Genomic DNA, 24,959 nt, shown 5'->3' with positions numbered 1-24,959 from the left:
TACTAAAAATTAAATCAGTTTTTTTCCTTAAAAATTTTCACTGAAATTTATGACATTAAAGTTAGCTGTCAGATGACCAATTTTTAATTTTATTTAACAATTAAATTAATTATAAAAAATTATTTTTAAAAAATTGCATTTTTTATTTTTTTAAATTCCTAAATGTCAATTTTTTTTTGCCATAATTTAATTATCAAAAATTCTAAAAATTATCAAATATCGGCTAAATTTATTTTAATCATTAACCAGTCAATTTTTTTTGCCATAATTTATTAAAGTTATCAAATAAGTAATTTTATATTTTATCTATGAAAATAAAGTTAGCTCTTGAAAATTTTTATAATTTTTTTTATTAAAGAATTATTACAAAAAATTTTTTTATTTTTTAAAAACTTTAAAAACTATAAGTGCAATTTTTAAAAAATATTTTTTAGTGATAATTTAATAAATTTAGCAAAAATGTCGATGAAAATTAAGTTAGCCATCTAAAAATTTTTAGAATTTTTTTTTTATTAAAAAAATTATTACAAAAAAATTAAAAAAAAAATTTATTATTAAAAAACTTTAAAAACAATAAGTGCAATTTTTTAATAATATTTTTTAATGATAATTTAATAAATTGAGCAAAAATGTCGATGAAAATTAAGTTAGCCATCTAAAAATTTTTAGAATTTTTTTTATTAAAAAAATTATTACAAAAAAATTAAAAAAAAAATTTATTATTAAAAAATTTTAAAAACAATGAGTGCAATTTTTTAAAAATATTTTTTAATGATAATTTAATAAATTATGCAAAATAAAAAAACCAAAAAATTTCGATGAAAATTAAGTTAGCCATCTAAAAATTTGTAGAATTTTTTTTTATTAAAAAAATTATTACAAAAAAAATTCATGATTAAAAAACTTTAAAAACTGTAAGTGCAATTTTTAAAAAATATTTTTTAGTGATAATTTAATAAATTGAGCAAAAATGTCGATGAAAATTAAGTTAGCCATCTAAAAATTTGTAGAATTTCTTTATTAAAAAGATTAATGATACTAAAGTTAGCCGACATTTTTAATTTTTTGATTTTTTTTTTAAATTAAATTAGAAAAAAAAAATATTTTTAAAAAATTGCACTTACAGTTTTTAAAGTTTTTTACAAGTGAAATTTTTTTTTTATTTCTTTGTAATCATTTTTTCAATAAAAAAAAATTCTAAAAATTTTTAGATGGCTAACTTAATTTTCATAAAAAATTATTACAAAAAAATAAAAAAAAAAAATTAATTATTAAAAAACTTTAAAAACTATAAGTGCAATTTTTTAAAAATATTTTTTGGTCATAATTTAATAAAAAGCAAAATAAAAAAACCAAAAAATTTCGATGAAAATTAAGTTAGCCATCTAAATATTTTTAGAATTTTTTTTATTAAAAAAAATTTATTATTAAAAAACTACAAGTGCAATTTTTTAAAAATATTATTTAGTCCTAATTTAATAATTAAAAAAAAAAACTTAAAAAATTAACAATGTTGGCTAACTTTAGTATTATAAAATTGTAAAATAAAAAGTAAAATATCAATAATTATAAAAAGTGACTTACCTGACAGTCGGTAATGCAGTATTAAAAATCATATGAGTTATTTCATGTTACATCTGTCTGAGCCTGAAAAAAAAAGAACGTAGTTAGGCTTGAAGTATTGCAAAAAAATAGGTAAGCCAATAAATCTATAATTAAAAAATGCGCATAAATAATAAAACTAATCAGCTGATCAGCTGATTTAGAACTTAGTCTGTTATTTAAGCAGCAAAAAGCCTAAAAAAAATTCCAGTGCAGTGCTAAGTAATAAAATTAGGTTAATTCAATTATTTACAGGCCTTACATAAGTGTTGTTGTTTACAGAAAAATGCTGCGGGTTCCCCAGGTGCTAAGAGGAGCACAAACCGCTGGTTTGTCCTCCAGCAGACTGGCGAAGAGTCTGTCAACAAGCAGCTTGTGCCAGCAGAAGGAACTAGTGGAGCTGTTCATCGACGACCAGCCAGTCCAGGTTCCGCCTGGAACGACAGTCCTCCAGGCAGCGGCCAAGATCGGGATAGAGATCCCGAGGTTCTGCTACCATGAGCGGCTGGCAGTCGCTGGGAACTGCAGGATGTGCTTGGTGGAGATCGAGAAGCAGCTGAAGCCAGTGGCAGCCTGCGCGATGCCTGTCATGAAGGGCTGGAGGGTCAAGACCAACTCTGACCTCACTCGCAAGGCCAGGGAGGGTGTCATGGAGTTCCTGCTGGTGAACCATCCTCTGGACTGTCCTATTTGTGATCAGGGAGGCGAGTGCGACTTGCAGGACCAGAGCATGGCTTTTGGGAGTGATCGCAGCAGGTTCACTGATATTGACTTTAGTGGAAAAAGAGCTGTTGAGGACAAGGATATTGGACCTCTGGTTAAGACTGTTATGACGCGATGTATTCATTGCACCAGGTTGGTAGTTAATTGAGAAATTACCTTGTATCTTGGGAAATATTGACATTTTTTAAGATATAAGCTTGTCTTGATGTTAGGCTCATCGAGACCTTTCATTTGAGTACCCACATGCACTTTTGATATATTTTTCATATATACATATATATATATATATAATATATAAATATATGAAAAATTGATGTGGGTACGCAAATGAAAGCTTTTGATAAGTGTAACATCAGGATGGGCTTACATTTTTAAAAATGTTGATAATTAAGAAATTACCTTGGATTTTCTGAACTATTGACGTTTTTTAAGATATAAGCTCATCTTGATGTTGCATTCATCAAGAGCTTTCATTTGATTACCCACATCGATTTTTCATATATTTTGTATATTTATATATATGTATACATGAAAAATATATAAAAAATGCATGTGGGTACTCAAATGAAAGCTTTTGATAAGTGTAACATCAAGATGGGCTTACATTTTTAAAAATGTTGATAATTAAGAAATTACCTTGGATTTTCTGAACTATTGACGTTTTTTAAGATATAAGCTCATCTTGATGTTGCATTCATCAAGAGCTTTCATTTGATTACCCACATCGATTTTTCATATATTTTGTATATTTATATATATGTATATATGAAAAATATATAAAAAATGCATGTGGGTACTCAAATGAAAGCTCTTGATGAGTGTAACATCAAAATGAGCTTATATCTTTAAAATTGTCTAGATTGAGAAATGACCTAATATTTTGTGAAATATTAACATTTTTTAAGATATAAGCTCATCTTGATGTTACACTCATCAAGAGCTTTTATTTGAGTACCCACATCAATTTTTCATATATTTCATATATTTTTATATATTATATATATATGTATATATGAAAAATATATAAAAAATGCATGTGGGTACTCAAATGAAAGCTCATGATGAGCGTAACATCGGGATGAGTATATCTTTGAAAATGTTGATAATTAAGAAATCACCTTGTATCTTGGGAAATATTGACATTTTTTAAGATATAAGCTCATCTTAATGTTACACTCATCAAGAGCTTTCATTCGAGTACCCACATCAATTTTTCATATATTTTTATATATTATATATATGTATATATGAAAAATATATCAAAAATGCATATGGGTACTCAAATGAAAACTCTTGATGAGTGTAACATCAAGATGAGCTTATATCTTTAAAATGTCAATAATTAAGAAATTGCCTTTTTTCTTGTGAAATATTGACATTTTTTAAAAAATAAGCTCATTTTGATGTTATACTCATTGAGACCTTTCATTTGAGTACCCACTTGAATTTTTCATATATTTTTATATATTATATATATGTATATATGAAAAATATATCAAAAATGCATATGGGTACTCAAATGAAAACTCTTGATGAGTGTAACATCAAGATGAGCTTATATCTTTAAAAACGTCTATATTTAAGAAAGCACAATGCAATTTAACAAAATTCATTATTTACTACAGCAAATTTTTATTTATTTATAGTTCGCAAATCACAGAAGTCACATAGTGACTGCAAGGTTGCTAATTTTTTATTTTAAAATTAATTTAAAATTTTAAATTATTACTTAAAAAAAATTTATCAATATTAAAAAATATATTTTTAAGAATTTACACTTTTAATTTTCAAATATAGATACATAATAAAGAAATGTCCTTGTATCTCGTGAACTATTGACATTGTTAACGATATAAGCTCATCGTGACATTACACTCATCGAGACCTTTCATTTGAGTACCCACATCAATTTTTCATATATTTTATATATTTATATATATATATATATATATATATATATATATATATATATATATATATATATATATATATATATATGTATTTATGAAAAATATATCAAAAATACATGTGGGTACTCAAATGAAAGCTCTTGATGAGTGAAACATCAAGATGAGCTTATATCTTTAAAAATATTAATAATGAAGAAATTACCTTGAATCTTATAAAATATTGACATTTTTAAAGATATAAGCTCATCCTGATGTTACACTTATCAAGAGCTTTCATTTGAGTACCCACATCAATTTTTCATATATTTTATATATTTATATCTATTACATATATGTTTATATGACAAATATATCAAAAATGCATGTGGGTACTCAAATGAAAGCTCTTGATGAGCATAACATCATGATGAGTTTATATCTTCAAAAACATCAATATTTAAGAAATTACAGTTCAATTTAACAAAATTAATTATTTAATTTTTCAGGTGTATCAGATTCGCTTCAGAGGTCGCCGGAATCGACGACCTGGGAACAACCGGCCGTGGGACTGACATGCAAGTCGGAACTTACGTAGAAAAGATGTTCCTCTCCGAGCTCTCAGGGAACATAATAGACTTATGTCCAGTCGGAGCGCTGACCAGCAAGCCTTACGCATTCGTAGCTCGACCCTGGGAGACCCGGCGGACTGACAGCATCGACATCTCCGACGCAGTCGGCAGCAACATCGTTGTCTCCTCTCGAACCGGAGAAGTCTTGAGAATTCTTCCGAGGGTCAACGAAGAAGTTAACGAGGAGTGGATTAGCGACAAGGCCAGGTTCGCTTGCGACGGACTGAAGCGCCAGAGGCTGATCACGCCGATGGTGCGGACCCAGGGGAAGCTTGTGAATGTAGAGTGGGAGAGCGCGCTGATGGCTGCTGCTCAAGGGCTTCAAAATATTCCGAAGGACAAGACAGCTGTTATTGCTGGAAAGCTCGCTGATGCTGAAGCTCTGGTCGTTCTTAAGGACCTGGTTAATAAATTAGGTGGTGAAGCTTTAGCTACTGAGCAAAGCTACCCCACTGACGGCGCTGGGATTGATTTAAGGAGCAGCTACTTACTGAATAACAAGATCCAGAATGTCGAAGAAGCTGACGCTGTTCTGCTGATTGGAACCAATCCAAGGTTTGTTTTTATTTTTGAATAATTAAGAAATGACCTTGTATCTCGTGAACCATTGACATTTTTAAAGATATAAGCTCATCCTGATGTTACCCTCATCAAGACCTTTCATTTGAGTACCCACATCAATTTTTCATATATTTCATATATTTATATATATGACATATATGTATATATGAAAAATATATCAAAATTGCATGTGAGTACTCAAATGAAAGCTCTTGATGAGTGTAACATGAAAATGAGCTTATATCTTCAAAAATGTCATTAATTAAGAAATGACCTTGTATCTTGGGAAATTTTGACATTTTTAAAGATATAAGCTCATCCTGATGTTACCCTCATCAAGACTTTTCATTTGAGTACCTACATCAATTTTTCATATATTTATATATATGACATATATGTATATATGAGAAATATATCAAAATTGCATGTGGGTACTCAAATGAAAGCTCTTGATTAGCGTAACATCAGGATGAGCTTATATCTTTAAAAATGTCAATAATGAAGAAATGACCTTCTATCTTGTGAACTATTGACATTTTTAAAGATATAAGTTCATCTTGATGTTACCCTCATCAAGACCTTTCATTTGAGTATCCACATCGATTTTTCATATATGTCGTATATCTATATATTATATATATATGTATATATGAAAAATATATCAAAAATGCATGTGGGTATTCAAATGAAAGCTCTTAATGAGTGTAACATCGGGATGAGCTTATATCTTTAAAAATGTCAATAATGAAGAAATGACCTTCTATCTTGTGAACTATTGACATTTTTAAAGATATAAGCTCATTCTGATGTTACACTTGTCAAGACCTTTCATTTGAGTACCCACATCAATTTTTCATATATGTCGTATATCTATATATTATATATATATGTATATATGAAAAATATATCAAAAATGCATGTGGGTATTCAAATGAAAGCTCTTAATGAGTGTAACATCGGGATGAGCTTATATCTTTAAAAATGTCAATAATGAAGAAATGACCTTCTATCTTGTGAACTATTGACATTTTTAAAGATATAAGCTCATTCTGATGTTACACTTGTCAAGACCTTTCATTTGAGTACCCACATCGATTTTTCATATATGTCGTATATCTATATATTATATATATATGTATATATGAAAAATATATCAAAAATGCATGTGGGTATTCAAATGAAAGCTCTTAATGAGTGTAACATCGGGATGAGCTTATATCTTTAAAAATGTCAATAATGAAGAAATGACCTTCTATCTTGTGAACTATTGACATTTTTAAAGATATAAGCTCATTCTGATGTTACACTTGTCAAGACCTTTCATTTGAGTACCCACATCAATTTTTCATATATTTCATATATTTATATATATCATATATATGTATATATGAAAAATATATCAAAAATGCATTAATTTAAACTGATTTTAGGTATGAAGCTCCGCTGATCAATACTAGATTGAGAAAAGGATACTTGCATGGAGAACAGAACATTGGGGTCATTGGACCCAAGGTTGATCTCACTTACCAGTATCAACATCTTGGACAGTCTCCGGAGATTATCAATCAGTTGATCAATAATCAGCATCCTTTTAATGATACTTTGAAGAATGCCAAGAAGCCCATGATTATTTTAGGCGCTGAGCTGCTTGCTAGGGCTGATGGGGCCAAGATTCTTTCTGCTACGCAGGAACTTGCTAAGGCTCTTGGGGATCACACTAAGGTTTGTTTTTAGTTTTAGGAAGTGGAGAAATTATTTTATTTTATTTTAGGTCAAATTCGAGACAAAATTTAAGACAAAACTCAAAATAAAATTTAAGATAAAATTTAAGACAAAATTAAAAAATAAAATTTAAGACAAAAAATTAAGTAAAATTTTAAATAAAAATTATATTAAAATTTAACATAAAATTTGAGACAAAATTCAAGACAAAAAATAAGAAAAATTATAATAAAATTTAAGACAAAATTCAAAATAAATTTAAGACAAAAAATTCAATAAAATTATATTAAAATTCAAGATAAAATTTAAGACAAAATTTTAAATAAAATTTAAGACAAAATTTTAAATAAAATTTAAGACACCAAATCTAATAAAAATTATATTAAAATTTAAGACAAAAAATAAGACGAAATTTAAGAAAAAATTCAAAATAAATTTTATGACAAAATTCGACAAAACTTTAAGAGAACATTTAGGACAAAAATTTAAAACAATAATTATATTAAAATTTCAGATAAATTTTAATAAAATTAAAAAAAAAAAATTCAAGACAAATTTTAAGACAAAAATTTTATAAAATTTAAAACAAAAATTATAATTAAATTTAAGATAAATTTTGTTTTTATAAAAAAAAAAATTTTAAGACAAAAAAATAAAATAATAAAATTCCAGGCCTCTCCAGACTGGAAAGTACTAAACATCTTGCATACAAACGCGTCGCAAGTAGCAGCTTTGGATCTAGGCTACGGAACATCAACAGTCAGCCAAATAAAGCAGTCGCAACCGAAAGTCCTGTTTCTCCTGGGAGCTGACGACTCCAACATCACCCGGGAAGACTTCCCGAACACCTTCATCATCTACATCGGCAGCCACGGCGACCGCGGAGCGACAATTGCCGACGTAGTCTTAGCCGGAGCGGCTTACACCGAGAAAACCGGCAGCTACGTCAACACCGAGGGCAGAGCGCAGCAGACTGGAGTTGCATTGACTCCCCCAGGAATGGCCAGGCCCGACTGGAAGATCGTCAGGGCCCTGGCTGAGTTTTCTGCGGTCACTCTGCCGTATGATAATTTGTCTGAAGTCAGGGACAGGATTGCTGAGATTGCTCCGCACTTGGTCCGCTACGGGGAAGTTGAACCGGCGAACTTCTTCGCTCAGGCGCTTGAATTGTCCAGGGTAAGTTTTTTATTTAAGCTTTCTAAATTTATTAAATTAATTACAAGTCTTCAAAAGTCCTTTTAATAATTATTTAGTTATGTTGACTTGATAATTTATTATTTAAATAATCACCATTAAAAATTTTTTTAAAGTTTGAATTGGTAATCAAAAATAAGAATTATTAGTCGTTTAATTAAAAATCACCTAGAGACAATTTATGATGATATTTAAGCTGCATTGGAAAATATCTCTAGATACGTAATTAAGAAATGACCTTGTATCTTGTGAACTATTGACATTTTTAAAGATATAAGCTCATTTTGATATTACACTCATCGAGACCTTTCATTTGAGTACCCACATCAATTTTTCATATATTTCATATATTTATATATATATATATATATGTATATATGAAAAATATATCAAAAATGCATGTGGGTACTCAAATGAAAGGTCTTAATGAGTGTAATATCGAGATGAGCTTATATCCTTAAAAATGTTAATAATGAAGAAATGACATTGTATTTTGTGAACTATTGACATTTTTAAAGATATAAGCTCATTTTGATATTACACTCATCGAGACCTTTCATTTGAGTACCCACATCAATTTTTCATATATTTATATATATTATATATATGTATATATGAAAAATATACCAAAAATGCATGTGGGTACTCAAATGAAAGGTCTTGATGAGTGTAATATCGAGATGAGCTTATATCCTTAAAAATGTTAATAATGAAGAAATGACCTTGTATTTTGTGAACTATTGACATTTTTAAAGATATAAGCTCGTTTTGATATTACACTCATTGAGACCTTTCATTTGAGTACCCACATCAATTTTTCATATATTTCATATATTTATATATATTACATATACGTATATATGAAAAATATATCAAAAATGCATGTGGGTACTCAAATGAAAGCTCTTGATGAGTTTAACATCGAGATGAGCTTATATCTTTAAAAAGATCAATAGTTATGTAAGTACAGTTCAATTTAACAAATATCTTGTGAACTATTGACATTTTTAAAAATATAAGCTCACCCCGACATTACACTCATCCAGATCTTTCATTTGAGTACCCACATCAATTTTTCATATATTTATATATATTACAAATATGTGTATATGAAAAATATATCAAAAATACATGTGGGTACTCAAATGAAAGCTCCTGATGAGTGTATCATCGGGATGAGTTTATATCTTTAAAAATGTCAATAATTAAAAAATGAACTTATATCTTGTGAACTATTGACATTTTTAAAGATATAATATAAGCTCATCCTGATGTTGCACTCATCGAGACCTTTTATTTGAGTACCCACATGCATTTTTGATATATTTTTCATATATACATATATATATATATAAATATATGAAAAATTGATGTGAGTACTCGAATGAAAGCTCTTGATAAGCGTAACATCAGGATGGGCTTATATCTTTAAAAATATTAATAATTAAGAAATAACCTTGTATCTCGTGAACTATTGACATTTTTTAAGATATAAGCTCATCTTGATGTTATACTAATCAAAATCTTTCATTTGAGTACCCACATCACTTTTTCATATATTTTTCATATATACATATATATAATATATCTAAATATATGAAAAATTGATGTGGGTACTCAAATGAAAGGTCTTGATGAGCATAACATCAGGATGAGCTTATATCTTTAAAAATGTCGATAGTTTACAAGATACAAGGTCATTTCTTCATAATTGCCATTTTTAAAAATATAAGCTCATCCCGACGTTACATTCATCAAGACCTTTAATTTGAGTACCCACATCAATTTTTCATATATTTCATATATTTATATATATTATATATATGTAAATATGACAAATATATGAAAAATTGATGTGGGTACTCAAATGAAAGCTCTTGATGAGTGCAACACCATGATGAGCTTATATCTTAAAAATATTAATTAATTACTAAATTAAAAACAGAAAACCGGAGGATCCTTCCTGCAAGATCCAGTGGATGTCAAGCAGAAATCCCTGGAGCAATTTTTCATGACTGACGTAGTGTCTCGCGCATCTCCGACCATGGCCAAGTGTGTCCAGGCGGTTTTGAAGCAACGTCAGGCTCAAGTTTAATTTATACATATATTTATTACCATTTAAATATAATAATAAATTAAAAAATATGTAAATAGAAAATACTGTTAAAGGATAGTAAGATATTTAAATTCATTTTTTAAATAAAAATTCATAGTAATAATATGACCTGATTCAAATAAAAAGATTGCAGGTTCATAAATCTGATTTATTTTTCTATAAATAATACCTTTGTGCTTAAGGAATTCAATTGCTCGACGGCTGGTCGTCAGTGTCGTCGTCAACTTCTCCAGAGCTTCCGTCAGACTCGACTTTCTCGCCCAGGGCGGTAAGTTTTTCTTTGTACAGCACTAGCTTGGTGTCTTGGTCCGACAGAAGCTCCAGGAGGTCCTCTTGGTCCTTTTTGAGCTTTTCCAGCTCCTCGGTCGTCTCTTTTAATTTTTTCTCCAGCTCTAGAGATACTTGGCTCTCTTTTTCCTGCAGGGCGAGGATCATCGACTTGTACCCGGAGAGTTGCGACTCTAAATTCTGAATTGTAAGATGGGATTTTTCTAACTCCTCTGAGGAGTCGTCTATTTTTATTTGATGGTTAGGTAAAGCGTCCTTGTCGGCTAGGTTTGTTTGCGCCGCGCGTAAGACTAAGTTTTGGTCCCGAAGGTTACTTATTTGGGATTGTAAGTCCTGGATTGTCATCTGGAATTATTTTTAAATTTTAAATAAAAATATTTTTAAAGAATTTTTGATAAAAAAATTTTAAGTAAAATTTTGAGTAAAAAATTTTTAATAAAAATATTAAAAAAAAAATAGAAACTGCTCTATCTCTAGATACATAATTAAGAAATGACCTTGTATCTCGTGAACTATTAAGCTTTTTAAAGATATAAGCTTATCCTGATGTTATGCTTATCGAGACCTTTCATTTGAGTACCCACATCAATTTTTCATATATTTTTCATATATACATATATGTAATATATATATATATATATATATATATATATATATATATATATATATATATATATATATATACATATATATAATATATATAAATATATGAAATATATGAAAAATTGATGTGGGTACTCAAATGAAAGGTCTTGATGAGTGTAACATCGAAATGAGCTTATATCTTTAAAAATGTCAATAGTTCACAAGATACAAGGTCATTTCTTGATTATTGACATTTTTAAAGATATAAGCTCATCTTGATGTTATACTTATCGAGACCTTTCATTTGAGTACCCACATCAATTTTTCATATATTTTTCATATATACATATATGTAATATATATATAAATATATGAAATATATGAAAAATTGATGTGGGTACTCAAATGAAAGGTCTTGACGAGTGTAACATCAGGATGAGCTCATATCTTTAAAAATGTTAATAATTAAGAAATGAGCTTGTATCTCGTGAACTATTGACATTTTTAAAGATATAAGCTCATTATGATGTTATACTCATCAAGACCTTTCATATGAGTACCCACATGCATTTTTGATATATTTTTCATATATACATATATGTAATATATATATAAATATATGAAATATATGAAAAATTGATGTGGGTACTCAAATGAAAGGTCTTGACGAGTGTAACATCAGGATGAGCTCATATCTTTAAAAATGTTAATAATTAAGAAATGAGCTTGTATCTCGTGAACTATTGACATTTTTAAAGATATAAGCTCATTATGATGTTATACTCATCAAGACCTTTCATATGAGTACCCACATGCATTTTTGATATATTTTTCATATATACATATATGTCATATATATAAATATATGAAATATATGAAAAATTGATGTGGGTACTCAAATGAAAGCTCTTGATGAGAGTAACATCGGGATGAGCTTATATCTTCCAAAATGTCAATATTTAAGAATTTTTTATAGTTCACAAGTCACGGCAGTCACATAGTGACTGCAAGATTGCTAGTAAATTTATTAAATAAATAAATAAATAAAAAAATTTAAGGTAAAATTTTGAATCAAATTTTAAATAAAAACCTTTTTAAAGAATTTTAAATAAAAAATTTTAAGTAAAATTTTGACTAAAAAATTTCAAAATAAAATTCAAGAATTAAAAAAAAAAATACTCAATTATAATTGGACCAACCTGAAATTCTTGTTTTTCCTTTTCCAAATTCTCATTATCCCTCTTAAGTTTCTGAATTTCCTCATCCTGTTCCCTAATAAGATCCTTATACTGCCCAACCATCGGATCACTATTACCAATTTCCTTTGGACTGTCATTACAACTAGTATTCCCTTTGACGGACTCGGAAACAGCTCCTGGAAGCCAAAAATAAATCAGCCTAAATTCCTAAGCATCCTTTTCCAAAACTAACCTTCAAGAATTTTCAATAGCCGACAGAACTCGTGATCCAGGAGCAAGTCCTTAGGATGTTTGGCCGAAGGCTGAGGATGTTTGAGAGTCCTGGAGTAAATCTCATGCCTAGTGGTCCCACCAATGGCGTCTTGGAACCTCTCAAGGCCAATGCGTTTGTCAATTAAATTGCAGAGCTTGTCCTTGGTGTAGGCGGGGACCTATATATATATATATATATATATATATATATATATATATATATATATACTATATATATCATATTATATATACTATATATATGTATATATGAAAAATATATCAAAAATGCATGTGGGTACTCAAATGAAAGCTCTTGATAAATATAACATCAGGATGAACTCATATCTTCTAAAATGTCAATATTTAAAAAATGACCTTGTATCGTGTGAACCATTGACCTTTTTAAAGAAATAAGCTCATCCCGATGTTACACTCATCAAAAACTTTCATTTGAGTACCCACATCAATTTTTCATATATTTCATATATTTACATATACTATATATATGTATATATGAAAAATATATCAAAAATGCATGTGGGTACTCAAATGAAAGCTCTTGATAAATATAACATCAGGATGAACTCATATCTTAAAAAATGTCAATATTTAAAAAATGACCTTGTATCGTGTGAACCATTGACCTTTTTAAAGAAATAAGCTCATCCCGATGTTACACTCATCAAGAACTTTCATTTGAGTACCCACATCAATTTTTCATATATTTCATATATTTATATATACTATATATATGTATATATGAAAAATATATCAAAAATGCAAGTGAGTACTCAAATGAAAGGTCTTGATGAGTATAACATCAGAATGGACTTATATTTACGAAAATGTTAATACTTAAAGAATATATATAAAAAAACAACCTGATCGTCGTTGAAGTGAACACACATGCCAAGGAGCAAAGCACACATGCTCTGAATAAGATTCTCCTCCAGGTCTTCATTATTATCGTGGCCAGACAGCAGGGCAGTCACGTAGGCGACGGAAGAGTCGAGGGACAGGAATGTCTTGACAGCAACTGGGCAGTAGCTGACCCAGCGGCAGAGCAGGATGAGCAGCCCGAGCTTGCTCTGAGGCTTGCTGCCCTGCTGTAGCAGGAACACGCACTGCTGCATGAGAGTAACAGGCGGCTTGCCAATGTTAGTGGCCAGCAGCACTCTGAGCAGCTGCTCTTTTTGTGTAGTGTTGTCGATCAGCGCGTGGGACAGCGCGACAGCCGAGAACCAGTTGGACAGCGGGTCCAGCGAGAACAAGCCGCCGCAGAGCAGCTGCCCAGTGGTCAGCGAGGGCGTCTCGTTGCTCTGGGGCAGCAACGTCTGGATCAACTGCGTCTGCCCATCATTATTCTTGTATAGGAAGCTCTGGAAGCAGTACAGCACTGCGCACCTCAACTGGAACGGCTGCTTCTCGTTTACCATCGACATGAGCAGCACTACAATTGCTGGCCGCGGCGGACTGCTCGGCGCGGTCACGCTGCCCAGGAATTCTTGGTTCGTGTTGTTCCCGCGGATCACTTCTGCTACTGCGTTTATTGTCTCTGTTAGGACATCTGCTGGCACTCCGCTGGCCATTAAGATGTCGCATAAAGCTTGCAGCAGGCCGCATGCATGCATTATTCTTTGACACGCTGATACTATTTGGGCAGAACAGCTTGGTGCTACCAGCGCCCGGATCACCTTGAAATTATTAAAATATTTGTGGCTTAAATATTGATTCTATAAAAAATTTTTTAAAGAAAAGTTCTAAATTTAATTTTAAAAAGAAAATGTATGTTTTTTTCTTAGGATCAATTTAATTGTAATATTTAAAATTGAGATTTATAATTATTATAAAATCTTGGAGTAATTTTGGAATTACACCAAAAATATTGGTTTATTTAAAAAATCTTAAACATTTTTTTTGTAAAATTGAATTTTCAACAACTTTTGTTCATGTGATTTAATTCAATATATCACAGTAAATTATATTCGCAATTTTTAGTTATAAAAATAATCTCTGGATACATAATGATCTTGTATTTCGGGAACTATTGACATTTTTAAAGATATAAACTCATTCTGAGGTTACACTCATTGAGACCTTTCGTTTGAGTACCCACATCGATTTTTCATATATTTCATGTATTTATATATATTATATATATGTATATATGAAAAATATATCAAAAATGCATGTGGGTATTCAAATGAAAGGTCTTGATTAGTGTAACATCGGGATGAGCTTATGTCTTTAAAAATGTCAATAATTAAAAAATTACCTTGTATTTTGAGAACTATTGAGATTTTTAAAGATATAAGTTCATCCTGATGTTACATTCGTCATGATCTTTCATTTGAGTACCCACATCAATTTTTCATATATTTCATATACTTATATATATTATATATATATATATATGTATATATGAAAAATACATCAAAAATGCATGTGGGTACTCAAATGAAAGCTCTTGGTGAGTGTAACATCAATATGAGCTTATATATTTAAAATATATATTATATATATGAAAAACATATCAAAATGTTATAAAATTGAAAAAATAAAAATTGTTTTAAAAAAATTGCATTTTTTAGTCATGACAATTTTTTTGCCGTCATTTATTTGTTATTAATTTAAAAAAATTTTTTAATACTTGTTCAATTTACTTTCATTAATTAAAATATGACCTTGTATCTCGAGAACTATTGACATTTTTAAAGATATAAGCTCACTCTGATATTACACTCATCAAGACCTTTAGTTTGAGTACCCACATCAATTTTTCATATATTTCATATATTTATATATATTATATATATGTATATATGAAAAATATATCAAAAAAGCATGTGGGTACTCAAATGAAAGCTCTTGATGAGCGTAATATCAGAATGAGATTATATCTTCAAAAATGTCAACAATAAAGAAATGACCTTGTATCTTGTGAAATATTGACATTTTTAAAGATATATGCTCATTATGACATTACACTCATCAAGACCTTTAACTTGAGTACCCACATCAATTTTTCATATATTTCATATATTTATATATATTACATATATATAATTATCAAAAATATATCAAAAAAGCATGTGGGTACTCAAATGAAAGCTCTTGATGAGTATAACATCAGGATGAGCTTATATCTTCAAAATATATTATATATATATGTATATATGAAAAATATATCAAAAAAGCATGTGGGTACTCAAATGAAAGCTCTTGATGAGCGTAACATCGGGATGAGCTTATATCAAAATAATAACCAACCTGAACCATGCAATGAACATTAGCAACCTTCTGAGGGCTCCACCCCACCGGAGCAGGGTCCTCAGCATCAGCCTGAGGGAGCTGAAACATTGGCGTGAGCCTCTGAATATAACTTCCTTCCTTAAAGAAGTTCTGATTGCTAAGATTGCCTTTTAATAAATTGAGCATGAGCAGCAAGCAGTCTTCAACAACAATCCCTCCCTCAGCGCTGCCCTCCTGGGTGATGACATCAAAGATCCTATCAAAAGCATTCTCGAAGGCGACGATCTTCTGGATGTTGGCGTTGCCTTTTGTGAGCTGGATCAGCAGGAGCAGCGCGTCGTTCCTGATGACCTCGCGGCTGTCGCTGAGCAGGTCCATCAGCTTGGACACGCCCATGGGCATCACCAGGATGATCTCCTGGATGTCCTTTGGGCGGTTGCTCACCAGGTTGGACAGCAGCTTGAGAGCTGGCCAGCGGACTCTGAAGTCGAAGTCTTCCAGCGCGGCCAGCACCAAGCCCACGCTGTCCTGGTGCTTGATGAAGATCTCCGTGAACTGCTCGCCGATCTTACTATCGGGACCGTGCTTGTCTACTTCCTCGTCGAAGGTCTCCGGGCTCGTGATGTTGCAGAGTGTGTCCAGCGCCAGGCCGACTATCTCGCAGTCTGTGCGGTCCATCTCCAGAACCTGGCGCACCGCGTTCATACCCTGTGCTCCTACTTCCACTCGGTAGGTTCGTGATAGAGCTTTCAAAGCTCGACATGCGTCTCTTCTGTCGTCCAAAAGTGTTGAAGACTCTAATCTGTCCACCAGGCGCTCCACCTGGAATTATATAGTCAATTTATGATAATGACCTCGTATCTTATGAACTATTGATATTTTTAAAGATATAAACTCATCCTGATGATAAACTCATCGAGACCTTTTATTTGAGTACCCACATCAATTTTGCATATATTTATATATATTATATATATGTATATATGAAAAATATATCAAAAATGCATGTGGGTACTCAAATGAAAGCTCTTGATGAGTGTAACTTCAAGATGAGCTTATATCTTAAAAAATGTTAAAAATAAAGAAATGGCCTTGTATCTTGTGAACTATTGACATTTTTAAAGATATAAGCTCATCCTGATGATACACTCATCAAGACCTTTCATTCGAGTACCCACATCGATTTTTCATATATTTTATATATTTATATATATGTATATATGAAAAATATATCAAAAATGCATGTGGGTACTCAAATGAAAGCTCTTGATGAGTGTAACTTCAAGATGAGCTTATATCTTAAAAAATGTTAAAAATAAAGAAATGGCCTTGTATCTTGTGAACTATTGACATTTTTAGAGATATAAGCTCATTTCGATGTTACACTCATCAAGACCTTTCATTTGAGTACCCACATCGATTTTTCAGATATTTTATATATTTATATATATGTATATATGAAAAATATATCAAAAATGCATGTGGGTACTCAAATGAAAGCTCTTAATGATTGTAATATTAAGATGAGCTTATATCTTTAAAAATGTCAATAATTAAGAAATGACCTCGTATTTTGTGAACTAATGACATTTTTAGAGATATAAGCTCATTTCGATGTTACACTCATCAAGACCTTTCATTTGAGTACCCACATCGATTTTTCATATATTTTATATATTTATATATATGTATATATGAAAAATATATCAAAAATGCATGTGGGTACTCAAATGAAAGCTCTTGATGAGTGTAACTTCAAGATGAGTTTATATCTTAAAAAATGTTAAAAATAAAGAAATGGCCTTGTATCTTGTGAACTATTGACATTTTTAAAGATATAAGCTCATCCTGATGATACACTCATCAAGACCTTTCATTTGAGTATCCACATCAATTTTTCATATATTTTATATATTTATATATATTATATATTTGTATATATGAAAAATATATAAAATTGCATGTGGGTACTCAAATGAAAGCTCTTGATGAGCATAACATTAGGATGAGCTTATATCTTTAAAATATATGTTATATATATGTATATATGAAAAATATATAAAAATGCATGTGGGTACTCAAATAAAAGGTCTCGATGAGTTTAACATCAGGATGAGCTTATATCTTTAAAAATGTCAATATTTAAGAAAGTACAGTGCAATTTAACAAAATTCATTATTTAATAAAGCAAAATTTTATTTATAGTGTACAAATCATGGCAGTCACATAGTGACTGCGAGGTTACTAGTATTTATTATTTAATTTTTATAAATTAATTTTTGAAAAAAACCGACATTAAATTTAAAAAAATTACAAATAATAATTTTTATTATTAATTAAATTAAATTTTTAAAAATTTGTCAGACTATTTTTTAAAAATATTTTTTAACAAAAAATTTATTTTAAAAAATTGAATTTTTTATTTTATTTTTTTTTTTTTTTAATTTCTCCATGTCAATTTTTTAATCACAAAAATCTTCAAAATTACTAATTGTCAATTTTTTTTCATTTTTTTTTAAATAAAAAAAATTTTTTAAATTTATGCTAAAATTATTAAACAACATTTTTTTTTTTTAATTAAATAAATTAAATTTTATAAAATTTGTCAGCCTATTTTTTAAAAATTATTTAAAAAAAATTGCATTTTTCATTTAATTTATTTTTTAATATTTTTAAATGTTGAATTTTTTTGAAAAAAAAATTTTTTAATTATAAAACATATGTTAAATTAATTACTATTATTTAAAAAATTTCATTTTTATAAATTTTTTATTAAAAAAATAAATAATAAAAATTATCAGCTGTCAGCTAACACTTCATTTTTATAAAATGTCAGATCATCAATATGGAAGTAAATTATTAATAAAATTACTAAACTTTTCATTATTTATTTAAAATAATTTTAGAACAAATAAAAAATTGCAATTTTTTTTAAGTAATAATTTTTAATAACAATTTTTTAATAAATAAAAAATAAATAAATAAAAATTTTTCAGGCTAAGTTTTTAATGAACTTACCGTGTCGGCTCCAGTCGGCTGGTTCTCCGGGTCCGGAGCACCCAGCACAGATTTAAAACTGTTCTTAAAAAATTCCATTTTATTTAAAACAATTAAACTTTATTTTTAAATTATTTAATTTATTTATTAACATTATTATATTGTTTCAGTGTTTCAGTTCATGTTTTGGGTTACACTGCCATCACTGAGCTTTTTTACCAACAGACGTGTCAAAGTTTATTATTATTATGACAATTGTTAGGTTAGATTGTTTAAAATAATTTTATTTATTTTTTTAGAAAATAAAAGATTGCCATTATTATTAAAAAATATTAATTAAAAATTTTTAAGAGTGAAAAGTTGAAGAATTGTGATTAAAAGTGCAATAAATACGTGGTGAGTAAATAATATTAACTGCGCATGCGCGGGAGGTAATGGAGGGAAAATATAAAATGCCCGCGAATATTTAAAAATTTTTAAAACTATAATTATGATTTATTAAAATTAAATACCAAAAATTTATTTAGAATAAATAATAATAATAATAATAATAATAATAATGATAATAATAATAATAATAATAATATTAATAATAAGAATATTAATCAATAATAAAAAATAAATTTTACTGAAATTTAATTATTTTTAATAAAAAATTACTTATTTAATTGAAAAAATTGTTATAGTGTTTTAAATAACTTAAAACAGAATATTTATATAAAAAACTTCAAGTAAAACTTTGATTAAAGATTAAAAATAGACACTTAATTATTTTTATGTCTTTTCCGGCATTTTAAGAATCTTCAGAGTCTTTACTATAACATACACTATTTATTTTTTTTAATTTGATATTTTTTTTAAAAGTTTTCAGCGACCCCAGTTCAAAAAATCCGTTTTTTCGTAAAATTTCCGCGTTTTCAGTAATTAAAAAATTCATAACTTTTTTTCTAATCGAAATTAAGAAACCGGCAAAAGTTTATTCGAGAGAAGACACTTAAAGCTATAACTTATCTTAATCATTTTATTTAACACCCAATGTTTGATTAAATAAAAATAATAAAAATTAAAAATTCATAATTTTTGCAAAAATAAATCTTTAAAATTTTATCGCTTAGTTAAAAATAGTAAATTAATTATTTTTATGTCTTCGCCGGTATTTTTATAATCCATAGGGTCTTAGCTTTAAAACCCTTTAGAATTTTTTTCCTAAAAAAAATTATTTCCCAATCTTTTTAGCGCCCCCAGTTCAAAAAACCCGTTTTTTCATCAAATTTCCATGTTTTTGTTACTTAAAAAATTCATAACTTTTTTTCTAATAAAAATTAAGCAACCAGCTAAAATTTATTCGAAAGAAGACATTTAAAGCTACAAATTTTATCTTAATCATTTTATTTAACACCCAATATTTAATTAAATAAAAATAATCAAAATTGAAAATTCATAATTTTTGCAAAAATAAATCTTTAAAATTTTATCGCTTAGTTAAAAATAGTAAATTAATTATTTTTATGTCTTCGCCGGCATTTTTATAATCCTTAAAGTCTCAGCTTTAAGATCTTCTATTCTTTTTTTTTATTCCAACATTTTTTCGCAAAGTTTTCAGCGCCCCCAATTAAGAAAACTGGCTTTTTCGCTGAATTCCCACGTTTTTGTTAATTAAAAAATTCATAACTTTTTTTAGAATCAAAACTAAGAAACCGGTTAAAGTTTATTCAAAAGAATACATTTAAAGCTACAATTTTTGTATACAATTTTTTTTTTTACTATTATTTTATTAGATATAAATTGTCAAACTTAAAAAATCCGAACTCTAGCGAAAAGTTACAAAATAATTTTTTTTTTTATAATTATAATAATTTAAAATAATTCATCATTGTAATTATTTTTCCCACGTTTACGCCATCTTAGACAAGTGTATCTTCCACGCTGGTCATTATCCTCGACAATTTCAGCAGTCTGACTCCTCCAGTGCAGTATTTTGTCAAAATAATTCTGAGTTACATGCCAAGTGTACCAATGAGAATTTTTTCTATCATTTTCCGCAGTCACTCCGAAGCTAAAATATTCCCAAAATTATTTTAAAAATCTTCATTATTAATTAATCACAATTAATAAAAAAAATAAAAAGATACTTACAAATAAGAAACCTCTAAAGCATATGAATAGTGCGAATCTTTAAACAGAGAACTAACAATCGCTCCCGGCTTTGATTCACAGATCTTTCCGTTGGAAAAAGACCACAGTATAATTAAATCTTTTTCTATAATAGAATCTCCAGCGAGGTACCATCTAAAAAATCGGAAATTATTTAAAACTAACCATTAAAAATTATTAATTACAAGTCTCCAAAAGTCCTTTCAAGTTGCTTTATTTTGGTATAATTATTTAGTTATGTTAACGTTTAAAAAAAATTATTTCTCAAACTTTTCAGCGCTCCCAGGTCAAAAAACTAGTTTTTTCCGTAAATTTTCCTATTTTTTATTATTTAAAAATTCATAACTTTTTTCCTAATTAAAATTAAGAAACCAATTTAAATTATTTTTAAAAAGGACATTTGTAGCTACAATTTTTGTCTAAAAAATTTCGCTCTAAAATCAATAATTTATTTAATATAAATTGTCAAAGTTTTAAACTCATTTTCTAAGAAAAAAATTTATAGACTTAATTGCTTGATTAAAATTAGTAACTTGATTATTTTTATGTCTTCGCCGGAATTTTTATAATCCTCAGAGTCTCAGCTTTAAGACCCACTACAATTTTTTTGAAAAAAAAATTTTTTTTACAAACTTTTCAGCGCCCCCAGGTCAAAAAACTAGTTTTCTCCATAAATTTTCCTAATTTTTGTTATTTAAAAATTCATAACTTTTTTCCTAATCAAAATTAAGGCACCAATTAAAATTATTTCTAAAAAGGACACTTGTAGCTACAATTTTTGTCCCTAAAATTTTGCTCTAAAATCAATAATTTATTTAATATAAATTGTCAAAGTTTTAAACTCATTATTTTCTAAGAAAAAAAATTCATAGACTTAATTGCTTGATTAAAATTAGTAACTTAATTATTTTTATGTCTTCGCCGGGATTTTTATAATCCTCAGAGTCTCAGCTTTAAGACCCACTACAATTTTTTCGAAAAAAAAATTTTTTTTACAAACTTTTCAGCGCCCCCAGGTCAAAAAACTAGTTTTCTCCATAAATTTTCCTATTTTTTGTTATTTAAAAATTCATAACTTTTTTCCTAATTAAAATTAAGGAACTGATTAAAATTATTTTTAAAAAGGACACTTATAGCTACAATTTTTGTCCTAAAAATTTTGCTCTACAGTCAATAATTTATTTAATATAAATTGTCAAATATTATGAATACAATATTACAAGAATTTTTGGATTATTTTTTAAAATAATAATTAAATTAAATACAACTTACGGAAATGAATAGATGAACGCATCATAATCCAAGCCCTCGAACAGCTGGCTATGAATCTTCCACCAATCATTGAACCTCTCCAATTCCTTGTCAGCCAAAGTATAATTCTCCCAGGGAGGCAGCGTGCGATTGATCAAAGAGGCTGTTTTCGGGTTATAGAACTCCGATCTGACCACCGACCCCGTACCTTCCTCCGGTGGCATCAAAGTCTTCGGCGGTGAGTATACATCCGGATCCTGGAGCAAAAAAACCCAAATTAGACACCCAATTGTTAAATTAACTGACTCTAAAGTGAGTTTTTCTTACTGACCGTAATTAAGACGACTCCAGCCAGCTGCGCTTCGACTCTCGAGCTAAAATTGACCTCTTGGTAATTAGAATTGATATTTTCAATTATTATCACTGCACGCTCCAGAGATTTCTTCTCACCGTCTCTTATATAGTCTTTGTAGTCCACCACTAACACTAATTTTGGATGAATCGCTTCTGCAAAATAATTTTTTAATTGTTATTTTTATTAAGTAAATAATTAATTTTAGACAAAAATTGTAGCTATAAGTGTCCTCTTTATAAATAATTTTAATTGGATCCTTAATTTTAATTAGGAAAAAAGTTATGAATTTTTAAACAACAAAAAATAGGAAAATTTACGGAAAAAACTAGTTTTTTGACCTGGGGGCGCTGAAAAGTTTGCGAAAAAAATTTTTTTTTCAAAAAAATTGTAGTGGGTCTTAAAGTTGAGACTTTGAGGATTATAAAAATACCGGCGAAGATATAAAAATAATTTAGTTACTAATTTTAATCGAGAAATTAAGTCTATGACTTTTTTTTCTTAGGAAATAATGAGTTTAAAACTTTGATAATTTATATTAAATAAATTATTGATTTTAGAGCGAAATTTTTGGGACAAAAATTGTCGCTATAAGTTTTTTTTTTAAAAATAATTTCAATTAGTTCCTTAATTTTAATTAGGAAAAAAATTATGAATTTTTAAATAACAAAAAGTAGGAAAATTTACGGAAAAAACTAGTTTTTTGACATGGGGGCGCTGAAAAGTTTGTGAAAAAAATTTTTTTTTCAAAAAAATTTTAGTGGGTTTCAAAGCTGAGACTTTGAAGATTGTAAAAATACCGGCGAAGACATAAAAATAATTAATTTACTATTTTTAATTAAGCGATAGAATTTTAAAGAGTTATCTTTGCAAAAATTATGAATTTTTAACTTTGGTAATTTTTATTTAATTAAATATTGGGTATAGAATAAAATAAATATAATAAAATTTGTAGCTTTAAGTGTCTTCTTTTGAATAAACTTTATCCAATTTCTTAATTTTAATTAAAAAAAAAGTTATGAATTTTTTAAGTAACAAAAACGCGGAAATTTGGCGAAAAAACGGATTTTTTGAACTGGGGGCGCTGAAAACTTTTCAAAAAAATAAAAAAATAAAAAAAATTAATAGTGTATCTTAAAGTTAAGACTCTAAAGATTCTAAAAATACCGGCAAAGACATAAAAATAATTAATTGTCTATTTTTAATCTTCAATCAAAGTTTTCCTAGAAGTTTTTTTTATAAAAATTCCTTATTTTTAGTACTTTAAAACATTGTAACTATTTTTGTAATTAAATTTTATGAACCGGATGAAATTTATCTCAAAGAAGAGAATATACAAGCTACATTTTTTGCTTCAAGAATTTTTATTCAAACCCGCTAGTTTTTTTAATAATAATTATTAAAATTTAAAAATAAGAATTTTTGTTTTAAACTATTTTAAGGCAAGTTATAATTTTTTTTAATTAAAAAAAAAAAAGGATTTTTATTTAACTTACTGTAAGAAGAGTAAATTGCTGTGCGACGCGGTAATTTCTGTAAGTATAAATAAATTTTAATAAATAAAAAACCAGATAATTGTCAAAATTTAAACTTACATGCTTGAAAGTTTCAACTTTAACGCTTCCGTTTAAAAATTTGCACTTGTAGACCGGAGTGTCGGGACCGTGGATAAGAACGTGGTCCTCCTGAGGGATTTAACAGAAAAATAGTTGACTTTTAATGTCTTCGGCGGTGGGATTTTCGAGCCAAGACTTTCAGCTTGGAGACCCCGAGGTTGTTTTTGGTAAAACTTTAATCTAAAACTAAATTTCCAGCGCCCCCGACGGAAGATTCGCCGGAAAATACTCACCCAAGACTTTGCAAGGTAAATATTCATCAGCAGGATGATAAATAACTTCATGTTGGAAACTTTGGGTTTGTACTGATTAATTTTGAATGCTAGGCGCTTTATATAGTAAGAGCCTAAACACATTCTGACCTTTGACCGTGATAAGAGTCTCTGAGATCTGAGATAAAATTTTCTGGGCTGTATTATTAAATGTTAAATTCCTGGATTAGGAAATTTGATGGCCTAGTTTTATATAAAAATTAAAACACTGAGACTAACATTGAAAAATAATCAGAAAATTTAGTTACAATCTTAAAATGTGATTAGGTAAAAATAAAAAAAAACTGAAATTGAAATTTTTTAGC

General features: G+C 28.5%; 3 protein-coding genes across 4 annotated transcripts; 1 reads left to right on the top strand and 2 right to left on the bottom strand.

Annotated features, from left to right (window-relative positions):
- The first annotated feature begins 1,593 nt into the window (after positions 1 to 1,593).
- Positions 1,594 to 10,574, top strand: LOC123272076 (NADH-ubiquinone oxidoreductase 75 kDa subunit, mitochondrial). 2 transcript variants are annotated; one of them, XM_044738712.1, is made up of 6 exons: positions 1,594 to 1,695; positions 1,885 to 2,457; positions 4,721 to 5,398; positions 6,835 to 7,126; positions 7,799 to 8,302; positions 10,266 to 10,574. In XM_044738712.1, exons 2-6 carry the CDS (start codon positions 1,889 to 1,891, stop codon positions 10,413 to 10,415), a joined length of 2,193 nt encoding a protein of 730 aa, XP_044594647.1. In that variant the 5' UTR covers positions 1,594 to 1,695; positions 1,885 to 1,888; the 3' UTR covers positions 10,416 to 10,574. The 2 variants fall into 2 exon arrangements, with proteins under 2 accessions (XP_044594647.1, XP_044594648.1); XM_044738713.1 differs by lacking the exon at positions 1,594 to 1,695 and adding an exon at positions 1,792 to 1,824.
- Positions 10,571 to 19,290, bottom strand: LOC123272075 (general vesicular transport factor p115). Its single transcript, XM_044738711.1, has 6 exons — positions 19,031 to 19,290; positions 16,031 to 16,834; positions 13,642 to 14,454; positions 12,741 to 12,939; positions 12,509 to 12,684; positions 10,571 to 11,069 (listed from the first exon to the last, which is right to left on the bottom strand). The coding sequence occupies exons 1-6, from the start codon at positions 19,106 to 19,108 to the stop codon at positions 10,623 to 10,625; spliced, it is 2,517 nt and encodes an 838-aa protein (XP_044594646.1). The 5' UTR covers positions 19,109 to 19,290; the 3' UTR covers positions 10,571 to 10,622.
- A 1,537-nt stretch (positions 19,291 to 20,827) lies between these two features.
- LOC123271677 lies at positions 20,828 to 24,738 on the bottom strand. The gene is made up of 7 exons (XM_044738064.1): positions 24,616 to 24,738; positions 24,362 to 24,451; positions 24,263 to 24,299; positions 22,746 to 22,921; positions 22,436 to 22,671; positions 21,146 to 21,298; positions 20,828 to 21,065 (listed from the first exon to the last, which is right to left on the bottom strand). Exons 1-7 carry the CDS (start codon positions 24,736 to 24,738, stop codon positions 20,867 to 20,869), a joined length of 1,014 nt encoding a protein of 337 aa, XP_044593999.1. The 3' UTR covers positions 20,828 to 20,866.
- Positions 24,739 to 24,959: the final 221 nt, after the last annotated feature.

Source organism: Cotesia glomerata, linkage group LG9 (genome assembly GCF_020080835.1).
Source record: "Cotesia glomerata isolate CgM1 linkage group LG9, MPM_Cglom_v2.3, whole genome shotgun sequence".
In the NCBI taxonomy this organism is placed as follows: Eukaryota; Metazoa; Arthropoda; class Insecta; order Hymenoptera; family Braconidae; genus Cotesia; species Cotesia glomerata.
The sequence above is the reverse complement of the archived record's forward strand: the minus strand, read 5'-3'. Positions and strand labels throughout refer to the sequence as shown.

Excerpts from the sequence above, each read along its gene's own strand:
- LOC123272076 (XM_044738712.1), top strand. The coding sequence starts at position 1,889 with ATGCTGCGGGTTCCCCAGGTGCTAAGAGGAGCACAAACCGCTGGTTTG. Across the intron at positions 2,458-4,720 it reads CGATGTATTCATTGCACCAG|GTGTATCAGATTCGCTTCAG; the intron begins GTTGGTAGTTAA and ends TTAATTTTTCAG. Across the intron at positions 7,127-7,798 it reads CTCTTGGGGATCACACTAAG|GCCTCTCCAGACTGGAAAGT; the intron begins GTTTGTTTTTAG and ends ATAAAATTCCAG.
- LOC123272075 (XM_044738711.1), bottom strand. The coding sequence starts at position 19,108 with ATGGAATTTTTTAAGAACAGTTTTAAATCTGTGCTGGGTGCTCCGGAC. Across the intron at positions 12,940-13,641 it reads TTCACTTCAACGACGATCAG|GTCCCCGCCTACACCAAGGA; the intron begins GTTGTTTTTTTA and ends ATATATATATAG. Across the intron at positions 12,685-12,740 it reads GCTATTGAAAATTCTTGAAG|GAGCTGTTTCCGAGTCCGTC; the intron begins GTTAGTTTTGGA and ends TTTGGCTTCCAG.
- LOC123271677 (XM_044738064.1), bottom strand. The coding sequence starts at position 24,738 with ATGTGTTTAGGCTCTTACTATATAAAGCGCCTAGCATTCAAAATTAAT. Across the intron at positions 24,300-24,361 it reads AAGTTGAAACTTTCAAGCAT|AAATTACCGCGTCGCACAGC; the intron begins GTAAGTTTAAAT and ends TTATACTTACAG. Across the intron at positions 21,066-21,145 it reads GCTTTAGAGGTTTCTTATTT|CTTCGGAGTGACTGCGGAAA; the intron begins GTAAGTATCTTT and ends GGAATATTTTAG.